Source organism: Notolepis coatsorum (genome assembly GCF_963971535.1).
Source record: "Notolepis coatsorum genome assembly, chromosome: 9".
Lineage (NCBI taxonomy): Eukaryota > Metazoa > Chordata > Actinopteri > Aulopiformes > Paralepididae > Notolepis > Notolepis coatsorum.
The window spans coordinates 137,465,627-137,491,623 of NC_140173.1; the positions used below are offsets into that span (position 1 = coordinate 137,465,627).

General features: G+C 41.5%; 2 protein-coding genes across 2 annotated transcripts in view; both read right to left on the minus strand.

Annotated features, from left to right (window-relative positions):
- The window catches only part of ifngr1l (interferon gamma receptor 1-like), a 23,051-nt gene extending 15,628 nt beyond the window's left edge, over positions 1 to 7,423 (minus strand). Inside the window, exon 1 of the mRNA XM_084321526.1 lies at positions 7,231 to 7,423. Within this exon, the coding sequence (XP_084177652.1) occupies positions 7,231 to 7,321 (91 nt within the window). The 5' untranslated portion in view covers positions 7,322 to 7,423. The remainder of the gene's footprint in view (positions 1 to 7,230) is intronic.
- An 8,772-nt stretch (positions 7,424 to 16,195) lies between these two features.
- LOC311234776 (scavenger receptor cysteine-rich domain-containing protein DMBT1-like) lies at positions 16,196 to 20,330 on the minus strand (the record flags this gene model as incomplete). Its single annotated transcript, XM_084322020.1, has 5 exons — positions 16,196 to 16,200; positions 17,135 to 17,452; positions 17,737 to 18,042; positions 18,424 to 18,639; positions 19,997 to 20,330. 5 exons carry the CDS (start codon positions 20,328 to 20,330, stop codon positions 16,196 to 16,198), a joined length of 1,179 nt encoding a protein of 392 aa, XP_084178146.1.
- Positions 20,331 to 25,997: the final 5,667 nt, after the last annotated feature.

The window sequence follows — 25,997 nt, forward strand, 5'->3', positions numbered from 1 at the left end:
AAAATCGATACGTAGTAGTATCGCGATACTTTGCGTGACGATACTGTATCAATACAGGGACGCCAAGTATCGATATTTAATTATTCATAAAAAAATTAATTGTATAAGGAAGTTGCATTGTTCATTTCAATACCTGTAATAGTACAGTAGTCCACACACACACATGTGCATTCAGTTAAGTTGGAATATGACTGTAATACAAACAGTTCAGTTTGTCAGGTACATGCAACACAGATTACAGTGTTTACATCCGTCTGCTTGAGACAATACCATGTTCTGCAATACAAATTATTGAAGTGAGATGAACAGACTGAACTTTATTTTATTAGATAAAACATGTTGACAAAGTTTTACTTTGCAGTTGAAAAAAGGTAATAAATTAAATTTGATAAAAAATAAAAAATTTAAATAAAAAAAAAGAAGTTCGCAATACTCAGCGTATCGCGATATATTTAGTATCGCGATACTATCGTATCGTGACGCAAGTATCGCAATAGTATCGTATCGTGAGGTCTGGCGATTCCCACCCCTACTTAACCCTAAATGGTTCTTCACGATGTTTGCTCCACAACTAAGAGCGATGTTCCCGCTACATGCAGGAGCACTTGGATTGGTCCCCGGGGCGCGGCCCCACACCGCAGCCCCTATCTGCTCCCGGCTGCCCTTGGGGACGGGATGGGTCAAGCACAGAGACTCGATTTCATCAAGATTTAGACACGTTTTTGGAGGTAGACAAGTCGTGTAGCTGTAGTTCTGTTGTAGTAGCACTGAATGGGCACTAGAGGGCGGGGAGGGACTGTTTGGATACTAAAACAGTTTCCTGTTTTACTTCAGTTTACTTCATATAATTAAGGGTTCTGTGCCAGCTGCCTCACTGCCTGCCAGGCAGGATGTATGGCGTCAAGATAAAGAACACCGCTTCCAGTCACTTGAGGTCATGCTGACACGAGAGAACTCAGCACAGTAGAGAGAGGAACTACAAGTTCTGTCTATGCATCTTGTTTGTATGAGTGAGTGAGTGAGTGAGTGAGTGAGTGAGTGAGTGAGTGAGTGAGTGAGTGAGTGAGTGAGTGAGTGAGTGAGTGAGTGAGTGAGTGAGTGAGTGAGTGAGTGAGTGAGTGAGTGAGTGAGTGAGTGAGTGAGCTCTGTTGGCCAAAAACACCTCTCCGGGAGTTGTAAGCTAGGCTAATGGTCGGCAATCTGCTTCCATTAATTTGTACTAAGCTAGGTTAGCTTGTAGCCCGATTGCTTTCTACTGAAAGCACAGAGATGAAATTGGTATCTTTCATCGTGTCTGACACTGGAGAAGACAGTAGGCACATTCACCATAATAGGGAGGGATGGGCATTTTTAAGACAAATCCAGATCGATTGATCACATGCTATACTCGAGTGATCATGCATTACTCGTAAAAGAAAAGAAAAAAAACAAAAAAAACTGAAAAGATTTTACATTTTCTAATGTTTTTTTTATTTTATTTTTTTTTACTTAATTTAGTTCATTCACGTATATGTTTAAGGAAACCAACAAACGTTATAATGTTACACATACATGTGAAACAAATATGTAAAAGACATTTATTTTTATATTTTTTTCATAAAAAATATTAATAATTTAAGATCGATTTTTCTCATAGCTACGAGTCACGCCCATCCCTACACCATAATGTGGGCGTGTTCCTTTAACATCAATGGCTCTCAGCCAGTACCACTGTGGCCAATCAGCTTCATTGAACACACCATTTAGTTTAGCCTTTGTTCGAATTCTTCTTTCCTGACAAGACCAGACAAGGAAGAAGTATGTGAGGCTGGGAGGTAAACACTCATCTGACCCCATGACCCTCAGCACTGGTCTGGAGACCCACGGGAATGTGTGCTCTCTCTCCCCTGCTCTAACGTCACAGTGACCAAATGCGTCCACATTTTTATAGGATTCTATCACATTTTCATAACAATAGCGAATATAACTTACCCTGCGCCGTTTTCATTGAGGTTTCTTACAAATTAACGATGTTTTATTTGTCCTATATATGCGGATAACATTTAAAATCTTAAATTGTACCATTTTGTTTCCCTTTAGACAACAAACATAATGCTAATGATGCACTTTTGTTAAGATTATAGAATATCAGGCCTATAAATTACCTTATTATGGTCAAGTCATCTATGGGTTGGGCCAAATCTCCTCTTTCCAATGGCAGAGTTCAATCTGGATGCCCGTAACAGGGCAGCAAAGACCATGAATGAAATCTACTGTAAGTACAGGTACTTTTTTATAATAAAAAATGCTCCGCCATATTTCATCAGATTGAGCCGTGTCTTTTTTCTAGACGTTCACAGAAAGGTAAAGAAACAAACTACGTTCTATTTTATGGCAATAACGTGCAGCTTTGTTTGTTTGTGAGACATAAGCACAGAGAAAAACGTTCATAAATAATTTCACGCCAGATGGCTCCAAGTTTGACAGGGGCTGGCGTGAGCTGGGTAGTGTAGTTTTATGAGATTTGAAAGCCCTGAGTCTCCTCTCTCTTTCGCTAATAACACTTAAGACCATTGGTAAACAAATGTAGTGCTGAAAATATACACTGTTAGGGTTTTTTACTCTGGGCTACATTTGAAAAAATAAATGCAACATTAATTAATATGGACTGTATTGATCTACTAAATGAATAGTAGACATACATAAACATGTCATAAACATGTAGTCTATAGCTACAATAATATGATTAACAATATAGTACAAATAGAAGACATTGAGATAAACTGAGTTATTAATATAACCTACCATTTTTACATTTACATATGCAGGGAAATAGTTCATGCAATACAGGCAAAATAATACAATTACAAACTGTAAAAGGTAAATTCAATGCACTAACAGACAAATTACAAGTTATATTTATATAGCCTGGCATGGCTAACAGCATCTCACTAACAGAGAGAAACAACATCAACAGAAAATGGATTAATATCGTGAACACATTTCCAAAGTAGGTTGCAGTCAATTAAATAGGCCAATGAAACATGAATACTATTATACATCGGTCATTGACTCACAATTTCCCCAAATGAAGAGAGTAGAGCCATATGGAATCCGCGATCACGGAATCGCGGACGGAATCGCGGAATTGAGCAATAAAAATGGAATCAACTATAAAAAAAATAAAAAAAGAATTCATTTTTTTTTACTTTTTTTTTTATGTTGTGGGACTTGTACAGCACTTTGTTCAACTTTGTCAGTGCTGTAAAGTTTAAACCTTTTTAAATCTTAGACAAACTAAACACTTTGCTTTCATGAAATATTGTAAGCCGTCATTTGAGGCTTTATAAAAGCAGCACAATGAACACAAATCTGTCAGTGCCGAGTCTGACCTCATCTTAAATAACAAACAGCATTGCTTGTTGTAGTTAACAAAGAGAGGCAGAGTTGATTTTGCAAAAATATATATAATGTTTTTTTTTTTTTTATCGAATTTTATTTTTATATTCGAATCCCATGCCCATTGAACGAAGCTTCGAAGTAGGGATGCCCCGATCACGTTTTTTGCCACCGATACCGATAACCGATCGTCGTGAGCCATATCGGCCGATACCGATCCGATACCGATCGTTTTTGATTAAAAAAAAATTAAAAATTATTTTATATAATTTTTTTTTTATAAAATATATATATTATATAATTAGACTTGTACTTGTATTATCTGCGATACATCGCCACCACGCAACAAGCTCCACTGTCTGTGTGTACTCTAGTAGCCTCCAGCTACGGCCAGGATTCTCCGGAGCTGCAGCTGGACCCTATACTCGAGTAGCCTCGAGCTACTGCCAGGATTCTCCTGCGCTGCAGCTGGACCCTATTGGTATAACGTTGCTGTGCTCAGCAAGCCCTCAGCTCGAATACGCGTCGAATCAGTGTTATAAGACATTGATATCAGGAGCTATCTGTAGCTACTGCTAGCCGGATATATAACGTTAATACAACGCCTCGGTGAACTATTTAGTTTAATGGGACATTTCGTTTTGAACAGTGAACTAACTTGCGCTAACGTGAGCTAACAGAGCTATCATACACGTCTCTACTAGACTATTGCTGGAGCATTTGTTGATATCAGGAGCTATCAGTAGCTAGCCGGCTAGATAACGTTCGGTTAGACAATGCCTCATCATGTATTAAACTAAAAGTGAATAGTTGACTGGGTCATTTTGTAACGGTAGCTAACGTTAGCTCAGGGAGACGCCGTCCTCCCGTCCCACTAGACTAGACCCGTGTTTACATGCATGCGGGAGGGGCTGGAGGGATGAGCAGACGCCGTACCACCCGGTGTCTGAGACAGAACTCAGCGAGTGAGATCGGTTTTGACGATCGGCGAAAATAAAGCATTATCACCGATCACCGATCGCATATTTATACTGATTATCGGCCGATAACGATCGGTGGCCGATCGATCGGGGCATCCCTACTTCGAAGTATTTAAGACAGCCCTATTAAATGGACTGTTATATCTTATTAAATTGTGGACATTTATTCATTCCCACTTATTAGACATTATTTCTGATGGTAAAATGAGCGTACAAAGCAAAATACAGAATTCTGAAATATTAAAACGGAAAAAACGGAATTTGGAAAAAAATAAAATGGAATTTGGAAAAAAATAAAACGGATTTCATATGGCTCTAGAAGAGAGGTAACTGTAGCATACTACCAAACAGCTGGACAGAGACAAACTGGTTAAATTATTAGGAAATCCCCTACTCTCTTACAGGGCCAGTAACCAAATGTATGTGATAGTAGTTGGAGCACAGTACATTATATATTGAACAATTATATTGGCATACCATTAATCATTATCTCTGATGATGAACAATGATAATATATTTAAAAGGGCAATTACCAATTAAAGTTATCTTATTAACAAGGGCTTTCCTACAGTCTGCAAGTATCAACAAAATAAATGTGTTCAAATATCTTATTATTGGATCTGGTAAACAAGCCACAATGGAACAGTAATACCATACTTCCCCTATCATGTTTAATCTAGATCTACAACTGACAAATTAGGCATTTTATTTTGAAAGTAGTAACCACTGCTTAGATGCAGCCATGTTGGAAGAGAGACAACTACACAAACATCCAGTGCAAGGTCTCTACAGGGGCCAGTGTGTGTCACTGGTTACAGGCAGCCATGTTGGAAGAGAGACAACTACACACAAACATCCAGTGCAAGGTCTCTACAGGGGCCAGTGTGTGTCACTGGTTACAGGCAGCCATGTTGGAAGAGAGACAACTACACAAACATCCAGTGCAAGGTCTCTACAGGGGCCAGTGTGTGTCACTGGTTACAGGCAGCCATGTTGGAAGAGAGACAACTACACAAACATCCAGTGCAAGGTCTCTACAGGGGCCAGTGTGTGTCACTGGTTACAGGCAGCCATGTTGGAAGAGAGACAACTACACAAACATCCAGTGCAAGGTCTCTACAGGGGCCAGTGTGTCACTGGTTACAGGCAGCCATGTTGGAAGAGAGACAACTACACAAACAACCAGTGCAAGGTCTCTACAGGGGCCAGTGTGTCACTGGTTACAGGCAGCCATGTTGGAAGAGAGACAACTACACAAACATCCAGTGCAAGGTCTCTACAGGGGCCAGTGTGGGCAACTGATGATCTGCAATGATACTGTACGTTGAGAAATACGGTATAGATAGGCATAACGGGTAAAGCAGAGGTGAACACTCGGGCTACGTCATCGAGATGATTCCCACTGATCGTAAGAACAGATCTGTGAAGATAAACCTGGGTGAGGCCAGTCTTGATAGGTATTCTCTTAGGTAGGTTAGATAGGTTTGATTCTCTCTTTTGAACTACTGTAAGCCGGCCCAATCCATAATTTAATCATAAAGGGTAGGCCTAGCTCTAGCATCCAACAGAATGTCAGGATGGATTGGAGAAGTTCACCCATCATTGTTCATTGATTGTGATTGGTTGAACTTGGTAGTATTATACCTTCCTATTCAGTATACCTTCCACCCAAAACCACAAAATAATCAATTAATTTGACTAGGGCCAGTCCTAGATGTGTGTTACTGACTGTGGCATTCAGATTTAATGGAAAAGTACAAGTAGCTTATCTGCCAAATGAGTCTTTTACATTTACATTTAGTCATTTAGCTGACGCTTTTATCCAAAGCGACTTACAGGTTCTGTACGACAAGTCATCAGGAAGGGCACAACTCTATCAGCTGAGTAACAATGTTCATCAAAGTGTTGAGTGCTGATTGATTGATTGATTGAAAAGTTTATTAACAGATTGCAGAATGGGTACAGTACAGTACAGCTCAATACATACAATTGTTAAGGGGATGCAGACCAGAGAAATACTTTCGTCTTGTTTACATCAGGGTCCCCCATTTTCAATTAATCATAACATATACGACACACACGACATACAGATAGACAGTACTGCTGCCTACATCTATACATTTATGACATACCAGATTTGCAAATACAGTACTGTTTGTGATACAAAAAGTGTCCAGAAAAAGAGTGTACATCTGACGTAGAAACTGTACATTGGGTAGGTGGGGTGGGGTTGGGTGGGTGGGGTGGGGTTGGGTGGGTGGGGGCTGTATATTGGAGGTGGGGGGGGGGGGGGGGGGGGTTGGGTAGGGGGTGGGTGGGGGACACTGTACACTGTACATTGGAATACTGACAAAGCCATACTTGGTCATTTACTGTACAACTGGGTTAGGACATTTCATTGTAGGGGCCAGTTTCGAATTGCAGTCTCACGTAACGTGTAGGTTAGTTTATTAGGACAAGTGCATGACAGTAAGGTTAGGGTTAGATTTTTTTTAATGTTTTTTTTTATAAAGCAAACATCCCTACATCAAGGGGAAGGTTTGTTTGCGATCATAGAGATGATTATGGAACAAACTGTATGAATTGTTACATTTTAATTTTTATAGTACTACTCTTCAACTGGGATATAAATGAAGTTAGATAGTCATACACGGGGGGGGGGGGGGGGGGGGGGAATTAACTATGGTCAACCCAACCACGTCAACGTTACCCAAATAAATAAATCCATGACATCATGGCTAAGATACCGCTCTGATATTGTTTCAGAGTAGTGACTAACTACACAGTAGCGGCTCACTTGACCACGCAAAAGCAAAAGACGGCTCACTTGACCGCAGTGTATTACTGTCTGCAACTACTTGAAGGGACTTACCGTCGGCCGCCATATGTGTGGACAAAAACAAAACGATGGTAATTCCAACAATCATCCCGTTCTCTCCATAATAATTCCGCGTGTTAGCCATTGTGGACTTGGCCAGAGGAGAGAAATCTTGGGGGGGGATACCGATTTGGAATAGAACTCTACATTACAGAGAAAATCGATCACATCACATGACAACAACACAGCGGAATCCAACGTGGAAGCAGAGAGGAAGTTCAGGAACTTCCTAATAGGGATTGGGCAATAGCCAGTCCAGCTGCAGCTCCGGAGGAGCGATCCCTCTCTAGGCGCTGTGGCACTGGCAGCCACAGAGAGCGCGCGCTGATTGGCGGAAAGTACGGACGTTTCTCTTAAGGGTTAGGTTTAGGTTTGGGGGACCCTGATGTAAACAAGACGAAAGTCTTTCTCTGGTCTGCTTCCCCTTAACAATTGTGTGTATTGAGCTGTATTGTATTGTATTGTATTGTATTGTATGTATCCATTCTGCAATCTGTTAATAAAGTTTCCAATCAATCAATCAATCAATCAGGCCCTCATCTAAGGCTTTGTGCCCACCGGGGACGTTTTTTTCGGGAGCATGTCTATGTTCCCCGGGTCCTATGTTCCCCGGGTTCTATGCAGTGGTGCGTTATTGAAATCATCTGGGGTGACACGCACCACGCGCACGCGAATGCGCATTTAATGTCCCCTCGCTTGGGCACAGACTAAAGACAGTGCCTAATTGCCTCTACGAATGGAATGTAACACGTCTTCACAACAAGGTTAGGTGTGAATGTGTCTGAGAACGTATTTAACACACCTGACGACCGGAGCTATTGATATGCAAATAGCGAGTGAGGTCCCACACCGTGCTACCCCGTCCCATGAACAACGCATGCCTGGTTCTATGTTCCCCGCTTTGATTGATTGATAGATTGAAAATTTTAGACCACCAGCCCTGATTCCAAACTCTAACCTTAACCAGTTCGAACGAGGGCCTAAGCTTAACCGTTCGAAACAAGGCGGACATTAATAATTAATAAAATAATAAAAATTTATAAAATGTTCAATCTATTAATCAATCAAAGCGGGGAACATAGAACCCGGGAACATAGGACCCGGGGAACATAGGGATGATCCCTTTTTTTCAAGGCGGACCGCTTTGAAAAGCAAAAATATGCATGCCCAGAGCGTTTCCAGAGCGTCTCGCGACTCCCGCGGCACCGCCACTTGCTCGATGTTGATTGGTCGGTTGAAAAAAGTTACCTTGATGAGCAGCGCTCCTCTCCAAAAGTTGAACTAGTTTCAACTTTAGGCGCTGGGAGCGATCCGCCCAAAAACGCTGGCCGCCGAGAGCGCTAAAACGCGAGGCGCGGCGCTGGGAAGAGGAGCGCGCCTGTCGCGTCCGTAGCATAGAAATGAATGACAGAAAGGAGCTGACAACTCATAAAACGTCCCCGGTCGACACGGGCCCTAAGAGAGGTTAAGGTTAGAGTGACAGTCAGGACTGGTAATCCTTCCTGTAACAAAGCAACATAGGCCCTCAACCATAGAGGTTAGGGTTAGGGTTGGGGACGTATTTTACTGTATTTTATACAACGGCATGCAAATTTCTCGATTCTGATTGGCTGAAACAGTCAAGTTAGACGTGGTTATTTCTCATAACCCACGCTCGTGATCCCAGAACCCGCCCACAACCGAATTACAATCACTCCGCCAGTTCGACTTTTTAGGAAAAACCAAGATGGCGGACAATAATCTTTACGAATGGATGTGTTGAAAGCGTCATAACGACTCATTCAAAAACGATTCTGTCACATGGAATGTGTTAGTTTCTTACACAATGTTGGATTATGTAATTGGTGGGTCATAAGTCATTGTGGAACAAAATAAACATTGCGCGAAGTCTGTTGTTAGATGCCATTCGTCAAAAGGACACTCATTTCACTTAATAAAATGTCCAATCAATAAATCAATCAATCAATCAAACCAATAACAACCGCTCACTTCACTGTTAGACGGCATGCTGTGAAGCAACCTATTCAAAATATAAATCGAGGGAGATTATGTCTGTCACTGGCCATAGATGTGAGTCTTCCCTGCAATTCTATTGGACCCCAAATTTTGAAGACAGGCGAAATTATAGCCATGTTCTCGCAGGCTCATCTGCGCAAAAGCGCATTGCAGAAGGTGCAGAAGGTTCTGAGAATTCTGTTCCAGCTAAGAGGCAAAATAATGACTCAGATACTCTTTTCACAAACTGCACTATAACCGGGAATGTTACCATCAATGTAAATAAACCATAATCACCCTACAAAAACAGTACTGTATTTGTAAATCTGGTATGTCATAAATGTCTAGATGTAGCATACTGTCTATCTGTATGTCATCATGTATGTCATATATGTTATGATGAATTGAAAACGGGGGACCCTGATGTAAACAAGATGAAAGTATTTCTCTGGTCTGCATCCCCTTAACAATTGTGGGTATTGAGCTGTACTGTATTGTACCCATTCTGCAATCTGGTAATAACATTTTCAATCAATCAATCAATCATTCCAATAACAACCGCTAACTTCATAATTCATCTGTATCGCAACTGAATCACGGATTTCGTCGAGGCAGGTAGCATTATGTCGGGAAAAATGAAATGAAATAAACAAATGTGAATTAAAGAAGTTAAAACAAAGTTTAGCCTATTCAATTGTTTAAAAAGCCTATAGCCAATGGGACTGCGAGGAGGGGGAATTGAATTGCAACCGTGTACAAGCAAAACTTTGACTGTAAACGGCGTCTAACCTGACTGCATAAACGCAACGTCCATTATGCTTCAATTAATGTGTGTTTATTGTATAGCAATAAGGTTGGATGAATTCGGCAATTGTATAAAGATGTAAGCACTGTCTATCTGTAATAACATTTTTAATCAATCCCATAACACATGCTCACAGATGGAATGCCTTAAAACAGCACTGCTCACGGAGGCAACGTCTCTCCTTTTTTTTGGAACTACTTTTTCTGCGGATGGTTTTGTCAATAAATCTTCAATTAATGTGTGTTTATTGTATAGCAATAAGGTTGGATGAATGCGCCAGTTGTATAAAAGCCATTACACCACGCGCAGTCGTGGGTTATGAGAATTAGACCATGCCAAGGGGGGTCTAACGACCACCCCTATATGGTCTAATTATCATAACCCACTCCTGCGTGTGATGTAATGCTTAAGTACCTATTCTGCAATCTGTTAATAAAGTTTTCAATCAATCAATTCCTGGCTGCGACCCTCTCTCCAACCGCACGTCTCAACCAAGCTTGGTCAAGGGGGAGGGGCTAGGCCCAATGTAGAGTGACGTCCCCTCTCCGCCAATCAGCGCGCACTCTCTGTGGTAGAGAAACGTCTGTACTCGGGCGGCTAGGTGGTGCAGTGGGCAAGGCGCTCACCACCAATGCAGGAGACGCTGGGTTCGAGCCCAGCTCTCCGCATTGCTATCAGCTTGGCTGGTCGTTCATATTAATACAATTGGCAGTATTAGGGGGTGGGAAGCTGATGGGTGGGGATCGGACGTTGTGGACAGCGACTCCTACAGGTCGGTTGGTGCGCCTGCGCAGCAGAATCAGGAAGTGATGGGGGCGGCGTGCCCTCCAAACGCAGACCCCCGACGCTGAGAGATTGCGCTGTGCAGGTGAAAAGATGAGACTGCTGCTTCCTCGAGTACCGGAGGGGACACGTGATGCAAGGCTTCGTCCACATTGCAGCCGGCTTGTGGGAGGCATGGCCTAACAGCGTTCAAGACAGGGGAGGGTAGAATTGGACGATACGAAATTGGGATGGGAGAAAAATAGAAAATGGGAGAAAAAGTAGATACAAAAAAAGAGAAACGTCTGTACTCTCCGCCAATCAGCGCTAACTTCCGTACTCTCCGCCAATCAGCGCACGCTCTCTCTGGCTGCCACAGCACCTAGTGAGGGGATCGCTCCGGAGCTGCAGCTGGACGCTACTCGGGATGGGGGATTGGCCCGCTTTTCCAAAGTAAATCTCCTCGTATGGCTTCATAAAAAAATCACTATTTCAAGGTTAGCAGTAAAGTGCCATACAAGTGGCATACACCATCGCCAAGCCGCGACCCCGAGGAATCATTTGAGATACAGCCCAGCACATCGAGGGCTTGGAGCAAAAGGGTCGTAAGTGACACCTCGGGCGAAAATGAGTTTTATATATCATTTTAAAGCTCTTGATGAGCTCTATCAAATGGTAAAAAGATAAGTTCACTATAAATTTAACTTTTTCAAATAAAGGCTGAAAACATAAAGGCGTAAGTGGAAACCTTCAATTGAGTTTGGCGCAAAAAAGGCGTAAGTGCATTGAGCTTAGGGTGACCAGGTGTCCCCCTTTTGGTTGTACTGTCCCACCATTTGACCAAATGTCCCGCGTCCCTCATATTGAGAGGATGTCCCTCTTTTCGAAGCCAAAAAAAACATGCGTCTAAAAGCCCCTCCCTACAGACAGTAAACGTAGCAACCCGCCTCTTGTCCACACACATTGCTCTGATTGGTTATAGTACTTTAGCGTGCTGCTTGCCTGCTTGTGACGTGACTGAGACTGAGTCGTGACGCTACCTCATATCGCAAATCTGATTGGTCAAAAAAAACACAACAACATTACAAGCGAACTAGTTCAAGATGGAAAGCAGTAAAAAGAAACGGACCTGCAGTTACAACCAAGACTGGCAAACGACACATGACTGGGTGAGGCAGATGGCAGGCAATCCGCAGCAGGCTTTCTGTGTTTTGTGTCATAGTTCGTTTTCAATTGTGCATGGAGGAGAATACAACTTGAAGCGCCACAGTGGACGTGAGTCTCACTTGAAAGTGGCTCACCAAAAAGAAACATCCAGATCTATGGATACGTTTCTTTTTAAACCAAACAATGATAGCCAGATGGACAAGGTCACTGCAGCTGAGATAACAAGTGTCTATCACACAGTACAACACTCCCATTCATACAGGTCAGCCGACTGTGGTAACCTTTAACCTTTGATTTAAATCTATTCGGTGAAGACCATGGCAGTTATTCTAATATAGAAACACAATTTATTTGTATTATTATTTTTGTATTATACTACACTGTTTTCCCTTGTTCTGTGTTAACAGGGAATATCAAACACAAGACATTCCTGTCAAGTGATGACGTTTGAATATTTAAAACAGATGTTAGGTGGTATTTAATTTGTATTTATTTTGATTTAACCTTTAACCTTTGATTTAAATCTATTCAGTGAAGACCATGGCAGTTATTCTAATAAACATTTTTACATTATCTATCTGTCCCACTTTGTCCCACTTTGTCCCACCAAAATCGTACTGTTGTCCCACTTTGTCCCACCAAAATCTTACTGTTGTCCCACTTTTGGACTTTTTGCATCTGGTCACCTTGGTGCACAAAAGTGTAGGTCAAGTGCATTTACGCCTTTAGTGCACTGACAATTCATACAAGAGCTGCACTTATGCCCTTTAGTGCAGAAAAATGGCGCACTTTAGGCAAAGAAGACAAAAGTACACTGCAGAACAAGTCTTACTGCATATAATTGGAGAATTTGATATACCCACAGATGATGAAGTGGGGAAAAAAACATTATTCTGATGGTGAGGAAATGGCTGTATAATGGCAACATTGAGTATTAAATGATGAATCTGAAAATGAAATATTGACCAAATGCATAATTTTCTCATTCTGATTCTTATCTATCTAGATAGCACTAAATGTAATGTTACGTATATACTCTCCTCTTAGAAACTCTGTCTATTAATCAGAGTTTCCAACGCCAGGGTCTATATGACAGGCGTTGTACTCTTAAACAGTATATTTGTAGATCTGGTATGTCATAAATGTCTGAATGTAACAGTACTGTCTATCTGTATGTCATGTATGTAATATAAGTTATGATGAATTGAAAATGGGGGACCCTGATGTAACAAAAGTCTTTTTCTGGTCTGCATCCTCTTAGCAGTTGTTTTGTATTGAGCCGTACTGTATTGTACCCATTCTGCAATCTGTTAATAAAGTTTTCAATCAATCAATGCAGATGAAGAACAACTCAAGGAAGTGGAAGGGCCAGACAGCACTGTGACTGTGCATGAGGAGGCCGTGGAGGATGCTGTTGAGGTGCCAGAGGCCGTGGAGGAAGCTGGAGAGGTGCTAGACAAATAAAAACGTCTTCTTCTAAAAAAAAGTGAGAGGAGGGAAATGGGGGGGGGGGGGGGGGGTATTGAGTGCTCTCTGTGCCCCTTCATGCAATAAATTATGATGATGTGCCCTCTAGAGCAAGACAATTTGATAACGTGTCTTAATGAGTGTCCTTCTAGTGGAGAACACATGATCAAGTGCCCTATAAGGTGCTTTTACAATGGTCTAAACTTGACCTTCCCTATAGGTGCCCTACCAATGGAAAGAGGTGCTGTTATGAAGTGCCCTTGATACGTTTTTTTCTTTTTTTTCTTTTTTCTTTTTTTTTACTTCCCCCTGTTCCTTCTCGAACACTTATTGTATGGAAATAGTCTTTGAGTATTTACCTTTTTGTTTTTTAAACTTGTTTTATGTTTCTATGTTCGAATCGAGACAAATAAAAATCAAATCAAATCAAATCAAGAGGGGAAAGAAATCCAGTGAGGAAAATGAGATGCAAGTGCCAGGCTATCCCAAAGTGGGTGCCATGACGACAGGGGTGCCGCCAAATAGTCAAACCCTGCTTACATTCAGAACACGTTGTATGGCCATTAGCAAATATGACTTGCGTTTTTGCATGGGGCCAATGGGCTAATATCTAGCTAACATTTTTGTGTTTATGTCCCCCCCCCCCCATGTATCCTTTAGGTTAGGTTAGAATAAGTTAGGTTAACTGTATTTAAAAGTAAGCCTTCTCCTCTCCAGAGTTGGGCGAGACGCTTGAACGGTAGCCGTCTTCATACTGTACATGGAGCACATTGGCAGTCGATACATCTTGTGTCAGTGGCTGGGTGGATAACGTAAAGGCATTGCTAACATTATAACAACAAAAACATTGTATACCGCATGAAGTCTAGAAAGCCAACATTATTTTAGCGTTGGTTAGCCTAACATAACTTGCTTTCAAAGTAGGTGAGGCCCTGATGGTGAACAGGATAGCAGCATCCCTCAGGGAGAGAGAGAGAGAGACCATTCCATGGAGTAGCTGAAGCAGTCCACTGTAAAATGCCTTGTGCATAATCTGGAGTTGTACCAGATAACACTTTCCTCCAAGTTTATACATTTTAGCCAGCCACGGTATTTTGAGGAAACTGAACAAGTTTTGAGTGCTAGCTTTCGGGGCATATATTGGTAAATAGGTGCACAATATAACCAGGGAAGTGATCTAAAAGATTCAAAAAGGCATTATTGTCAAGGGCACCTCTCACCCCAATCACTGAGGGGAGGCACTAGAAGAAGAAGTCTTTATTTGTCATGCAGACACACAGCGCTCTGAACCACAGTGACAGCCCCACCTCCATACCATATAAACACTGAACCCCATTAATTATACTCTAGGTTCTGTTGCCCATAGCCTACTGTACAAACTCTGTTGCCTATACTTAGTTTATACCTATTTACTGCCTTCACTGCCTACAGCTGCTTTACACTGTATTCATAACTATCTGCCTATAGTCTACACATAACACTGTATGATAGCCATGCACTCAGGTTAGATGCCAACCTCTTTTTGTCGTACTGTAGCCTACTTGTGCTGTATGATGAAAATACATTTGAATTTAATCAAATCTAATGTAATCTAATGTCCCTGATTAACAACTATTTACATCCTCTAACATTTCTTGAAATGTTATCATGTGTACATTAAAAGTTTAAAACCAATTCATAGATGTGTTCAAAATAGCCATATAATGTCTACAAAGTCAGTCTCCCATCCATTGTCTATGGAGCAGCTCCAAACGTTATACTTAGTGACGTCACACATTGGAGACGAGCTCGTGTTCACAAATATTGGTTGAACTTCCCCGGCTCATGGAATTGTCAGATCAAGAGCAATGTAGAAAGTGCAGACATAAAATTGTGACCAGGATGTCCTCAGAATTCATCAGTTCATCAAGAGGAGGAAGAAGATGAAGAGGAAAAAACTGCAACTAAGATATCATTTTATTTGTGGTTCATCATTGTGTAAAGATTCCTGATATTTTATGCTTTTGATGTCATGCTACCTATAGCATCTGATTCTGACAATGCAGTGCTTGTTTGAACTTGTATTAGAAAACATAAAACATGTAAGGTAGTTTGCCCTTATAGTGAGTATAGTTAAGGTGAGTTGAGACAGGAAAGACACCTTAATCCAGGATTCTGTCATGAAGTGAGAACTGTTTATTTACCAGATATGGGAAGCACTTAGTTACAGACCAACAAAAGATTGGCTCACAATGATGGTACAGACGTTTTATAGGAAAGGAACATGACGTAGCATCAAAAAGCAACCAATAAGCGTCTACAAAAATGAATAGGCTACATTACAGATAACATTGTCCAATAAACATAGTAAGAGGTGAATATATTTGAATAAACATAAATCCCTGTCCTTGATTGTCCCAAGATTTGTCAATGTTAATCATTTTATGTACTGTTTTGGCAACATGTGTTTTTCATCTGTCATGCCAATAAACATAATTTGAAGTTGAATTTGAGAGGGAGATGTATAGAGAAAGAGAGAGAGAGAGAGAGAGAGAGAGAGAGAGAGAGAGAGAGAGAGAGAGAGAGAGAGAGAGAGAGAGAGAGAGAGAGAGAGAGAGAGAGAGAGAGAGAGAGAGAGAGAGAGAGAGAGAGAGAGAGAGAGACTGTAAAAGTTCCCACCAGGAAACAGATGGGGTTTCCTGAGTCTCCTGATGAAGCTCTGGATCTGCATAATGAACTGAGCAGATCCGGTATCTAGCAGACGGTCAGTCCTGTAGACCAGATTCATCCTAGAGAGGAAAGAACAAAATGATTAATAGAACAGAATAGAAATCCTTTATTTATCCAGAGGGACACTCAGCACTACAGATCGCTCAGAGTAAACGGTAAACATTTAGGTAGTAAAAAACAAACGTCACAAATACGAATACAAGGAGGTGGATGAATGGAAACCAAAATAGAGGAAGAGTGAGTGGTGACCACGCCTAGTACTTTATAGTACGCCACTAAAGGGGCGGGGCCTGGCAGGTGGTGGGTGTATTTTGGTTTTATTCGTTGATGGAGTACAATAGGTACATGAGATGAGGTATCTCGGTATGGCTTAAGAGCGGGACTCCATGCCAATACGAAATATAACTACACAATACTCCACAACCATTGCTCCAATCATTGTAGAAATTATACATTCATACCTATGTCGAAATGTCAAGAAACGCATTTAATTTATTTTTGCAAATCCATCAGAAGCAACCATGTGGCCATAATATGTATTTCATAATTCACAATAAAGTAAATTAACATAGATTTGCATAAAGATAAGGCTACCCATGTTGTTGAAACATACCAAACCAGAAAGAAAGAGTATGGGTGCTTCTCCTGGAGAAAAATGTATCGCAGCGTGTTGTATAATTTCTTTTTTTGGAAAGTTACTTAAGAATGCAGACTCTCCAAGTCGATATCTGACAGTGTAAAAGAAATCATGCAGTCAGTAAAGAAATGATTGATAACTATTGTGTTATAACACAGCTATTAACATCACTATAAACCTTCAACTATGGTGCACAAACTCAGTAATGAATACTGTTTCAGGTACCATTCAGGAATTATTACCTGTTAGACATATAATATAAACCCAATTAATGCAGACTGTAGTGGATGTTCCTTACATTTTCTTTTAAAGATAGATGAATAAGGAAAGTTTTTAAGAAAAGTACAAATTCTTACCTGAGCAGAACACACCAGCATCTTCACCATGAACACAGTCCTGAGTGCCAAACCCTGGATGATCACACTGTTCTAAAGACAACTCGTCGCCTATACAGGCAACCTCATCCATCCAGATAGGGCCACTGCCCTCGCCAAAGTGGGCCCTGACTGGGGCAGACAGGGCTTCACCACATCCCAGCTGTCTACACACCACCTCAGCGTCCTTCATGTCCCAGTAATCATCACACACTGTCCCCCACTGGTCCTCATAGTAGACCTCGACTCTGCCAGCGCAGGAGTTCTCCCCATCGACCAGTCGGTATTGGATGGCTGACACTGTAAAAGAAATCATGCAGTCAGTAAAGAAATTATTGATAACTAACTATTGTCTTATAAATAACACAGCTATATTAACATCACTATAAACCTTCAACTATGGTGCACAAACTCAGTAATGAATACTGTTTCAAGTACCGTTTAGGAAATATTACCTGTTAGACATATACTATAAACCCAATTAATGCAGACTGTAGTGGATGTTCCTTGAACAAAAATTAAAAGATAGATGAATAAATACCAGTGTATAGAGGAACGTTTTTAAGAAAAGTACAAATTCTTACTTGTGCAGACCACACCAGCATCTTCAGCATGATCACAGTCCTGAATGCCAAACCCTGGATGATAACACTGTTTTAAAGACAACTCGTCGCCTGTACAGGCAACCTCATCCATCCAGATAGGGCCACTGCCCTCGCCAAAGTGGGCCTTGACTGGGGCAAACAGGGCTTCACCACAGCCCAGCTGTCTACACACCACCTCAGCTTCCTCCATGCCCCATCTATCATCACACACTGTCCCCCACTGGTCATCATTGTAGACCTCCACTCTGCCAGAGCAGGAGTTCTCCCCATCGACCAGTCGTACATCTGATGAAAGAAATCATGCAGTCAGTAAAGAAATTATTGATAACTAACTATTGTCTTATAAATAACACAGCTATATTAACATCACTATAAACCTTCAACTATGGTGCACAAACTCAGTAATGAATACTGTTTCAAGTACCGTTTAGGAAATATTACCTGTTAGACATATAATATAAACCCAATTAATGCAGACTGTAGTGGATGTTCCTTGAACAAAAATTAAAAGATAGACGAATAAATACCAGTGTATAGAGGACAGTTTTTAAGAAAAGTACAAATTCTTACTTGTGCAGACCACACCAGCATCTTCACCATGAGTACAGTCATGAATGCCAAACCCTGGATGATAACACTGTTTTAAAGACATCTCGTGGCCTGTACAGGCAACCTCATCCATCCAGATCGGGCCACTGCCCTCGCCAAAGCTGGCCTCGACTGGGGCAGACAGGGCTTCACCACATCCCAGCTGTCTACACACCACCTCAGCGTGCTCCATGCCCCATCTATCATCACACACTGTCCCCCATTGGCCATCATAGTAGACCTCCACTCTGCCAGCGCAGGAGTTCTCCCCATCGACCAGTCGGTATTGGATGGCTGACAGTGTAAAAGAAATCATCCAGTCAGTAAAGAAATGATTGAAAACTAACTATTGTCTTATAAATAACACAGCTATTAACATCACTATAACCCTTCAACTATGGTGCACAAACTCAGTAATGAATACTGTTTCAAGTACCGTTTAGGAAATATTACCTGTTAGACATACTATAAACCCAATTAAGGCGAGACACTGCAGGTGAATAGGCAAATATACTTTTTTTGTTGATTTTGAGATTTTGTTATATTTTGCTTCCTAAACATGTCCTCTATGAAACTAATGACAATAAAACGTCAATAACACACATTTAGTTGTTTATTTTACTTCATTTTGCCTTATTGCATCCATAAATGTGCACATATTTAATGGGGAAGTGCCTCATTTGCATATATAAACATACATTTCAGAAAACTTGCAATATATTTTTTCTTAGTTTATATGTACATAACAAACTGGGAAAGTTTCATAGTGATATCTATTTAAATATTTTTTGCCTATTAGGGGGTACTACACTGTACTACACTGTTTGTAGCCTGTGTGTAGTTCTGTTCAGTTCAATAACATCATTATTATTATTATTCAGTTATCAGGCATGTGTTTAGGTTGTCTATTACTAATGGTTTGATTAGATATTGTGTTTGTAAATATCTGTTTCAAAAAAAAAAAGTATGGCATTTTACAATACAGAACTTTGAAGGCGTTTTCCCAAAAATGAGTTTTAAGAGTTTTTCCTCATACTCTGAGCCAGAAATCTCCACTTCAGTAGCACTCACATACATACACCAAACCTTCCAGTTCTATTCATATCTATGTTCTGAAGGTATTTACAGAAGGGTTTGTTGATATCGCATTCATACCCTGATTTATATCACATTTTATTCCTAAAAACATGGCGAAATATGGAATTTTACCATAAAAATGGACTGAATGGAGTATTTTCTGATTTATGGAGTGATAAAAAGAGATATCCAAAATCCCCTCTGTAATAACCTTTGGTTCTAATATGTCAACAAAATGAAACTATAATTTTGAAAATGGCTTTATCCAATGTTCAGATTTCTGTCCTGGAATTATATGCAAATTAGTGCATATTTAAGTAGATAATGCCTCATTTGCATATTTAAACATACAATTTCAGAAAACTTGTAATACAAAAAAGTCTTGTCTTAATATAAGTAATCAACTGGGGAATTTTCATTGTGATATCTATTAGTTAATTTGTTTACCCTATTCACCTGTAGTGTCTCCCCTTAATGCAGACTGTAGTGGATGTTCCTTGAACAAAAATTAAAAGACAGATGAATAAATACCAGTGTATAGAGGAAAGTTTTTAAGAAAAGTACAAATTCTTACTTGTGCAGACCACACCAGCATCTGCAGCATGATCACAGTCATGAGTGCCAAACCCTAGATGATCACACTGTTTTAAAGACATCTCGTCGCCTGTACAGGCAACCTCATCCATCCAGATAGGGCCACTGCCCTCGCCAAAGTGGGCCTTGACTGGGGCAGACAGGGCTTCACCACAGTCCTGCTGTCTACACACCACCGCAGCGTCCTCCATGCCCCATCCATCATCACACACTGTCCCCCACTGGTGCTCATAGTAGACCTCCACTCTCCCAGAGCAGGAGTTCTCCCCATCGACCAGTCGGTATTGGTGATCTGATACTGTAAAAGAAATCATGCAGTCAGTAAAGAAATTATTGATTGAACTATTGGTCAATGCACAAACACACAGCTATTAACATCAGTTTAAACGTTCAACTATGATGCATATAATATAAACCCAATTAACGCTGTCTTCTGTAGTGGATGTTGCTTGGAAATGAATAAATAAATAAATAAATAGATGAATAAATACCAGTGAATAGAGGAAACATTTAAAGAAAAGTAACATTTCATTCCATAAGTGTGAGTTCAGGTATTTCTCTGTCTCTCGTGATATTATTTAGTTTGGCAAGCTTAGGCATGCGTGCCACCATTGACACAGTAGCTTCACCAATGGCCCACTAGCAATAAATGTGCAAGAGAAAAACCTTTTTTGGAAATGTTGAACTGCCCTCTCATCTGCATGCCAAATTACCTTTATTGATATATCAAAAAAAGAGAGTCAGAGCCAATCAGAGAGCAGAGTTGGGGCAGAATTTCACCAAATTGGGGTGGGGAAGAAATAACGTTGACTGAGTGGGCTCGGTAGACAATGGCAGGCCCGTTAGCTAAGAAAACTAAAGGCATTCCAGCCCTCGTCAACAGAAGAGGGGCTTTGTGTTTCAGAAGGACCGTGATGTGTGTACTTTATGTCTTGAAAACGTGATATTGAGACCAAACACAAGAAAACATTTAAGGCAGACATGGTTGAATCAATCAAACGTGCCATGTCCAGGTGTGGGAAGCAAGCAAACACAAACAAGCTGTCACATTGCTCATTGCATTGTGAAATGTATAAAGCAATTCACTAACAGAGACTATATTAAGGAGGCTTCCTCTGTAGCTCAGAGGTTTTGTTTGATGGCACACTGATTAACAAAAACATTTGAAAATGGCACTTGATCTGACTTACTACATGGTGGCCAGGTAACTGTAGAACCTTGGGTTGTACAGTTACCTGGTCACCATGTAGTAAGTCCAGATACTGACTCTCATCTTGATCTGTTTCTCCTGTGGAGTGAGTGAGTGAGTGAGTGAGTGAGTGAGTGAGTGAGTGAGTGAGTGAGTGAGTGAGTGAGTGAGTGAGTGAGTGAGTGAGTGAGTGAGTGAGTGAGTGGCTGGCTGGCTGGCTGGCTGGCTGGCTGGCTGGGTGACTGACTCCCCATAGTTAAAACCAGCATGTGTGAGTGTTGTGTAGCCTACTGACGAGACACGAGCATCTCAACATGAACAAAATGCCAACTTTGATTTAGGCTAATTAAATCAATATGCATTTCACCTTAACTTAGTGTGTAGTGCACTTCTGACAGTAGCTAATGTTACTAACTAACCCTCTGAGACCCACATAGACACATTTCTGTATTTTATAGGGGGGACAGGGTATCCTTAATGATTTACAGCAGCATTCAGGACAGTTCAGATAGTATCATGGTGGGTAATGAGGCAGTGACTTACCTACAGACGGTAGCCAATTGAGGCACAGCGCTCCCCACAGGCACACAGCTGACAGCACAACAGACTTCATACTCTGAAAACAGCACACAACACAGCATGAAATATATGGGTTCACACTCATATACAGTACCAACAGATGATGAAGCCAGTGATTGCTGATTATTTTTAACATGATTAGTCATTGACTTTGGAAACATCATGCATGTATTGAAGATTAAGAAAAAAACAAAACGTGCCTTTTGAACAGTGGATTTCCTTTTGAACAGTGGATTTCCACAATTGTTTCACAATTGATTATCTTGTTTTCATAATCGTTGGAAGACAAAATTATAATTGAAAATGAAATTTGATTAATTAACTAACAGAGGATTCTAACAGAATGAAAGTCACTTAAAAGTTGTAGGACAATTAATCATACGGTCTCACCTCACTCTGTTCTCTCTCTCCGCTGCAATAACTGGTGATGATGAAAGGAAACACACTCCTTTTATGTGGATTTGTTATCTTAAGGAACGCAGGCCATCCTTGGATGTGATTCCCTGTAAATCTGTCAAGGTTGTTTTTCTACCAGGCTCTAGGCTTATCAATGTTGAGACGCCGCAGGTCGCCCTGGGCAACCTGACCCCTAATCCTACAAAGAAGGCCCTAGCCTTGCATAGGAGAGAGAGAGAGATGTAGGTGTTCTAAAGTGGGTGCTGCAGTGAGTTGTTTGTTTAAAGGTGCTATGCATTATAAATGTCATTTTTCAGTCTCTAGCATTGTATTATAGTAATAGGAGTTCGTATCAATGTGTTTTTGGGCCTAAATACTATATTGGCGAATTCCTCAGCTACAGCCCATCCCCTCTTTGCCTCTAGTAAATCAGGTCATGTTGATTTGACGACCTGGTGCACGTCACAGGGCGCTGTTTATAGCGCACGGTGATGTGATTGGCTCTGTGGTTTTAGTAATGCCCGCCTCCATTCTTGCTACCTGCAGGGTGGAAGGTTTGTCCAGAAGATCACTAATCAGCTGAAGCCTGATGCGGTTCCCTCGGTCTTCGACAGACAGACCGGCGTTAGCTCTCGGGACTCGGGAGCGATCGCTAGCTACTTAGCACCAGCCGGGGCCGGCGTTAGCAACCGGGAGCGTCGTTGAGCATTCAGCCTGCTGGCTACCTATATCCACTTCAACCAGCGTCGCGGAGCATTCAGCCTGCTGGCTACACAGCTTGTCGGTGTGCTAATAGCCTCTGCAAGCTAACGGTAGCTGGCTCCAGGCTATTAGCACATCGACAAGCTGCTGGAGCTCCCGACGCTCGGCTGGTTGAAGTGGATCTAGGTAGCCAGCAGGCTGAATGCTCCGCGACGCTCCCGGTTGCTATCATGTGCAGGTCCTCTTCTCAGACCTGTGTGGCAAAGCACTGCACACGCATCATGCAAGCTACACATTGCTGCATGTTGATCAATGGTGGCCCACTCGGTGCATCACAGTGGGCTACTATTGTGCTAACAACAACCGCGGTGTCCGGCTTGTCGGCCGGCATGAGTGCTCGATTTGGGGTGGTTCTCTCCTCCTTGTGTGCCCCCGTTCTCGCGGGTGTCCTGCCGGGGAGCTTGTGGACGCGACAACAGCGGCGGCCGTAGCGTTAGTTAGCTCATAGCTATTGTGTACCACTAGCGTTACGGCGGGCTCGAGCACCCTACGGCTGCCGCCGTTGTCGCGTCCATGGGCTCCCCGGCAGGGTACCCGTGGGGACGGGGGTGTACAGAGAGGAGATAACCATTTTGTGTCGGGCGTGCATGCCGGCCAGCGAGCCGGACGTCGGGATATGTTGTTAGCACAATAGCTACCAAGCTAAGCTATGTTAGCTTCTAACGGTGTATACACAATATGTACAACGACACAATGATTTACATTATTACAAATATGGTAACGTGGTTGTGGCTTTTACAAATAGTGGTAACATATATATAGATAGACAGTACTGCTACATCTCTATATTTATGACATACCATATTTGTATTGCTACAGTACTGCTCAGTACTGCTATGATGGAGACCAGAGAAAGACTTTCGTCTTGTTTACATCAGGGTCCCCCAATTTCAATTCATGGTAACATTTTATATATATATAGATAGACAGTACTGCTACATCTCTATATTTATGACATACCATATTTGTATGTAACCTGAAACCTAATCTCTGACGGGGAGATGGGCGGAGCTATTTGGTGGGTGGCTGTCACTCAAAGCATTCTGCCAGAATGGGTGGAGCCAAGCCAATAATAGCCTGCTTTCATGAGGCTGAAAAATGCTGGTTTTGAGTACAAGATTAGAAATATAAAACAATGATTATTTTTGGAATAAAAATTACAGATGTGTTACATAGACTCACAGGAAGTGTGTAAAGTTGCCCAAATAGTGCTAGGAATAGCAGTGCATAACCCCTTTAAAGTGTGCGTGTGGATGTGTGTGCTGTGGGTGCATTTGATGGTTGTTACATAGTGTTATTGTCATTTAGCATCGTGATGGCCTGAGGATAGAAGCTTCTTCTGAGTCTCTCTGTGCTTGCCATGAGACTCCGGTATCGCTTGCCTGACCGCAGCAGTTCAAAGAGGCAGGAGGCAAGTGTAGGACCCAACGGTATTGAAGCACATCTGGTATCATGTATGTATTGTCATGGCAATTACTCTAAGAGAATAAACTGAAGCTGAGTAATTCTGATTGAGTCGAGTTGTAAAAAATGAACATAGATTTATTCACTGTGATCACAGTGAAAGTGCTCAGTTACTAATCAGAGACCAAGTGGACACAAGCGTCTGACCAGGACGTGAGACAGAACCCTGTTCAGACGTACAATTAAACACATCACTGAACATGTCATGACGTACATTAAGATGACCAAACAGGTAAACATAGATTTAATAGAAGAGAAGATAAAAAACAGAAGATAGGTCTGAGGGTTTCTCGTCCCTGAGACAAACTGGAGTCAAGATTAAACAAGAAAAGAACAAGATGTGATTTACTTGGAAATGTCTATCTGTCCTCCCGGCCCTTGAGGTTGTTTTAAGAACATCAGCCAGACTGTCCCCAGAGTGTCTTTGAGCTCCGCTAGTTGACCTATATTAAACTAGTCCAATATGTATGACAGAATATGTATTTCAACACAGATCTATAATGAGATGATAATATTCCCATGACAGTAGTATCCATATACTCTGCTGGGTGCTCTCAATTCACATTTACCCTGTTTCTCAATCACTGTGGAGCAGATTTAGACTTTATTCTAGGATGAAAGGCGTTTGACTTTTAGCCCTCTCGTTTTTGGATTTGGGAGATAGTTGTTCTTCCACACATTTTGGACTATCTTAAACCAGAGGAATAACATGTATGAATTTGGAAATTGGGCCTAGTTCCCCATTAACTTTCACAGCTAAATGTAAAGGTTATGTTGATTACTTTGACTTTCTTGATGAGAACTAACAAAATATGAATCCCTTGCTTGTCTAAAACATCTGTTTACAGCCTCAAACACAAGACTTTATTTTTGCTCCAATAGGCTAGAATCCAGAATCCAGAATCCAGAATCCAGTCCAGTATGTGTCTGTGGTTTGCATGGTGCACCAGTCTCACCTATACAGCTGACTACTGCGTCCTGAATGTACCCACGCCGGCAGCGTAATTATTTAAGGCAACCAACTTGCGTCTAGCCACGCCCGGAGCTCTGCCGCGGCAGCATTATGTAGCTGTAATTCCCCCTCTTTCAACATCGACGGCTAGCTCAACTGGTTCGCCGCCTTGCTGTGGATCCTGTGGTGTGTTGCTGACAAGTTCAAATCCCTTCAATTTATTTTTTATTTTTATTTTTTAACGTGCATTCTTTCGCCGGTTAAGTTTAGGCGCTGTTTCGGAGTTGGTTAAGATTAGGGTTAAGTTTAGGCGCTGTTTCGGAGTTGGTTAAGGTTAGGGTTAAGTTTAGGCGCTGTTTCGGAGTTGGTTAAGGTTAGGGGAGGAAGGGGGAGGAGGAGCCAGGAGGGGGAGGAGGAGCCAGGAGGGGGAGGAGGAGCCAGGAGGGGGAGGAAGGGGGAGGAGTTTCAAGTTTCTTTAATAGTTGTCATACAGAAGTACAGAATACTTTCATACAAAATGCTTCTTACTGTTACGCTCCAGAGACTGTGCTAGACAAGATAGTATCAAATAACATAGTATAGCATGTAATTTAGAAGTAGAAAATGAGGTCACAGTGTTCAGTATAGACATATGTACAA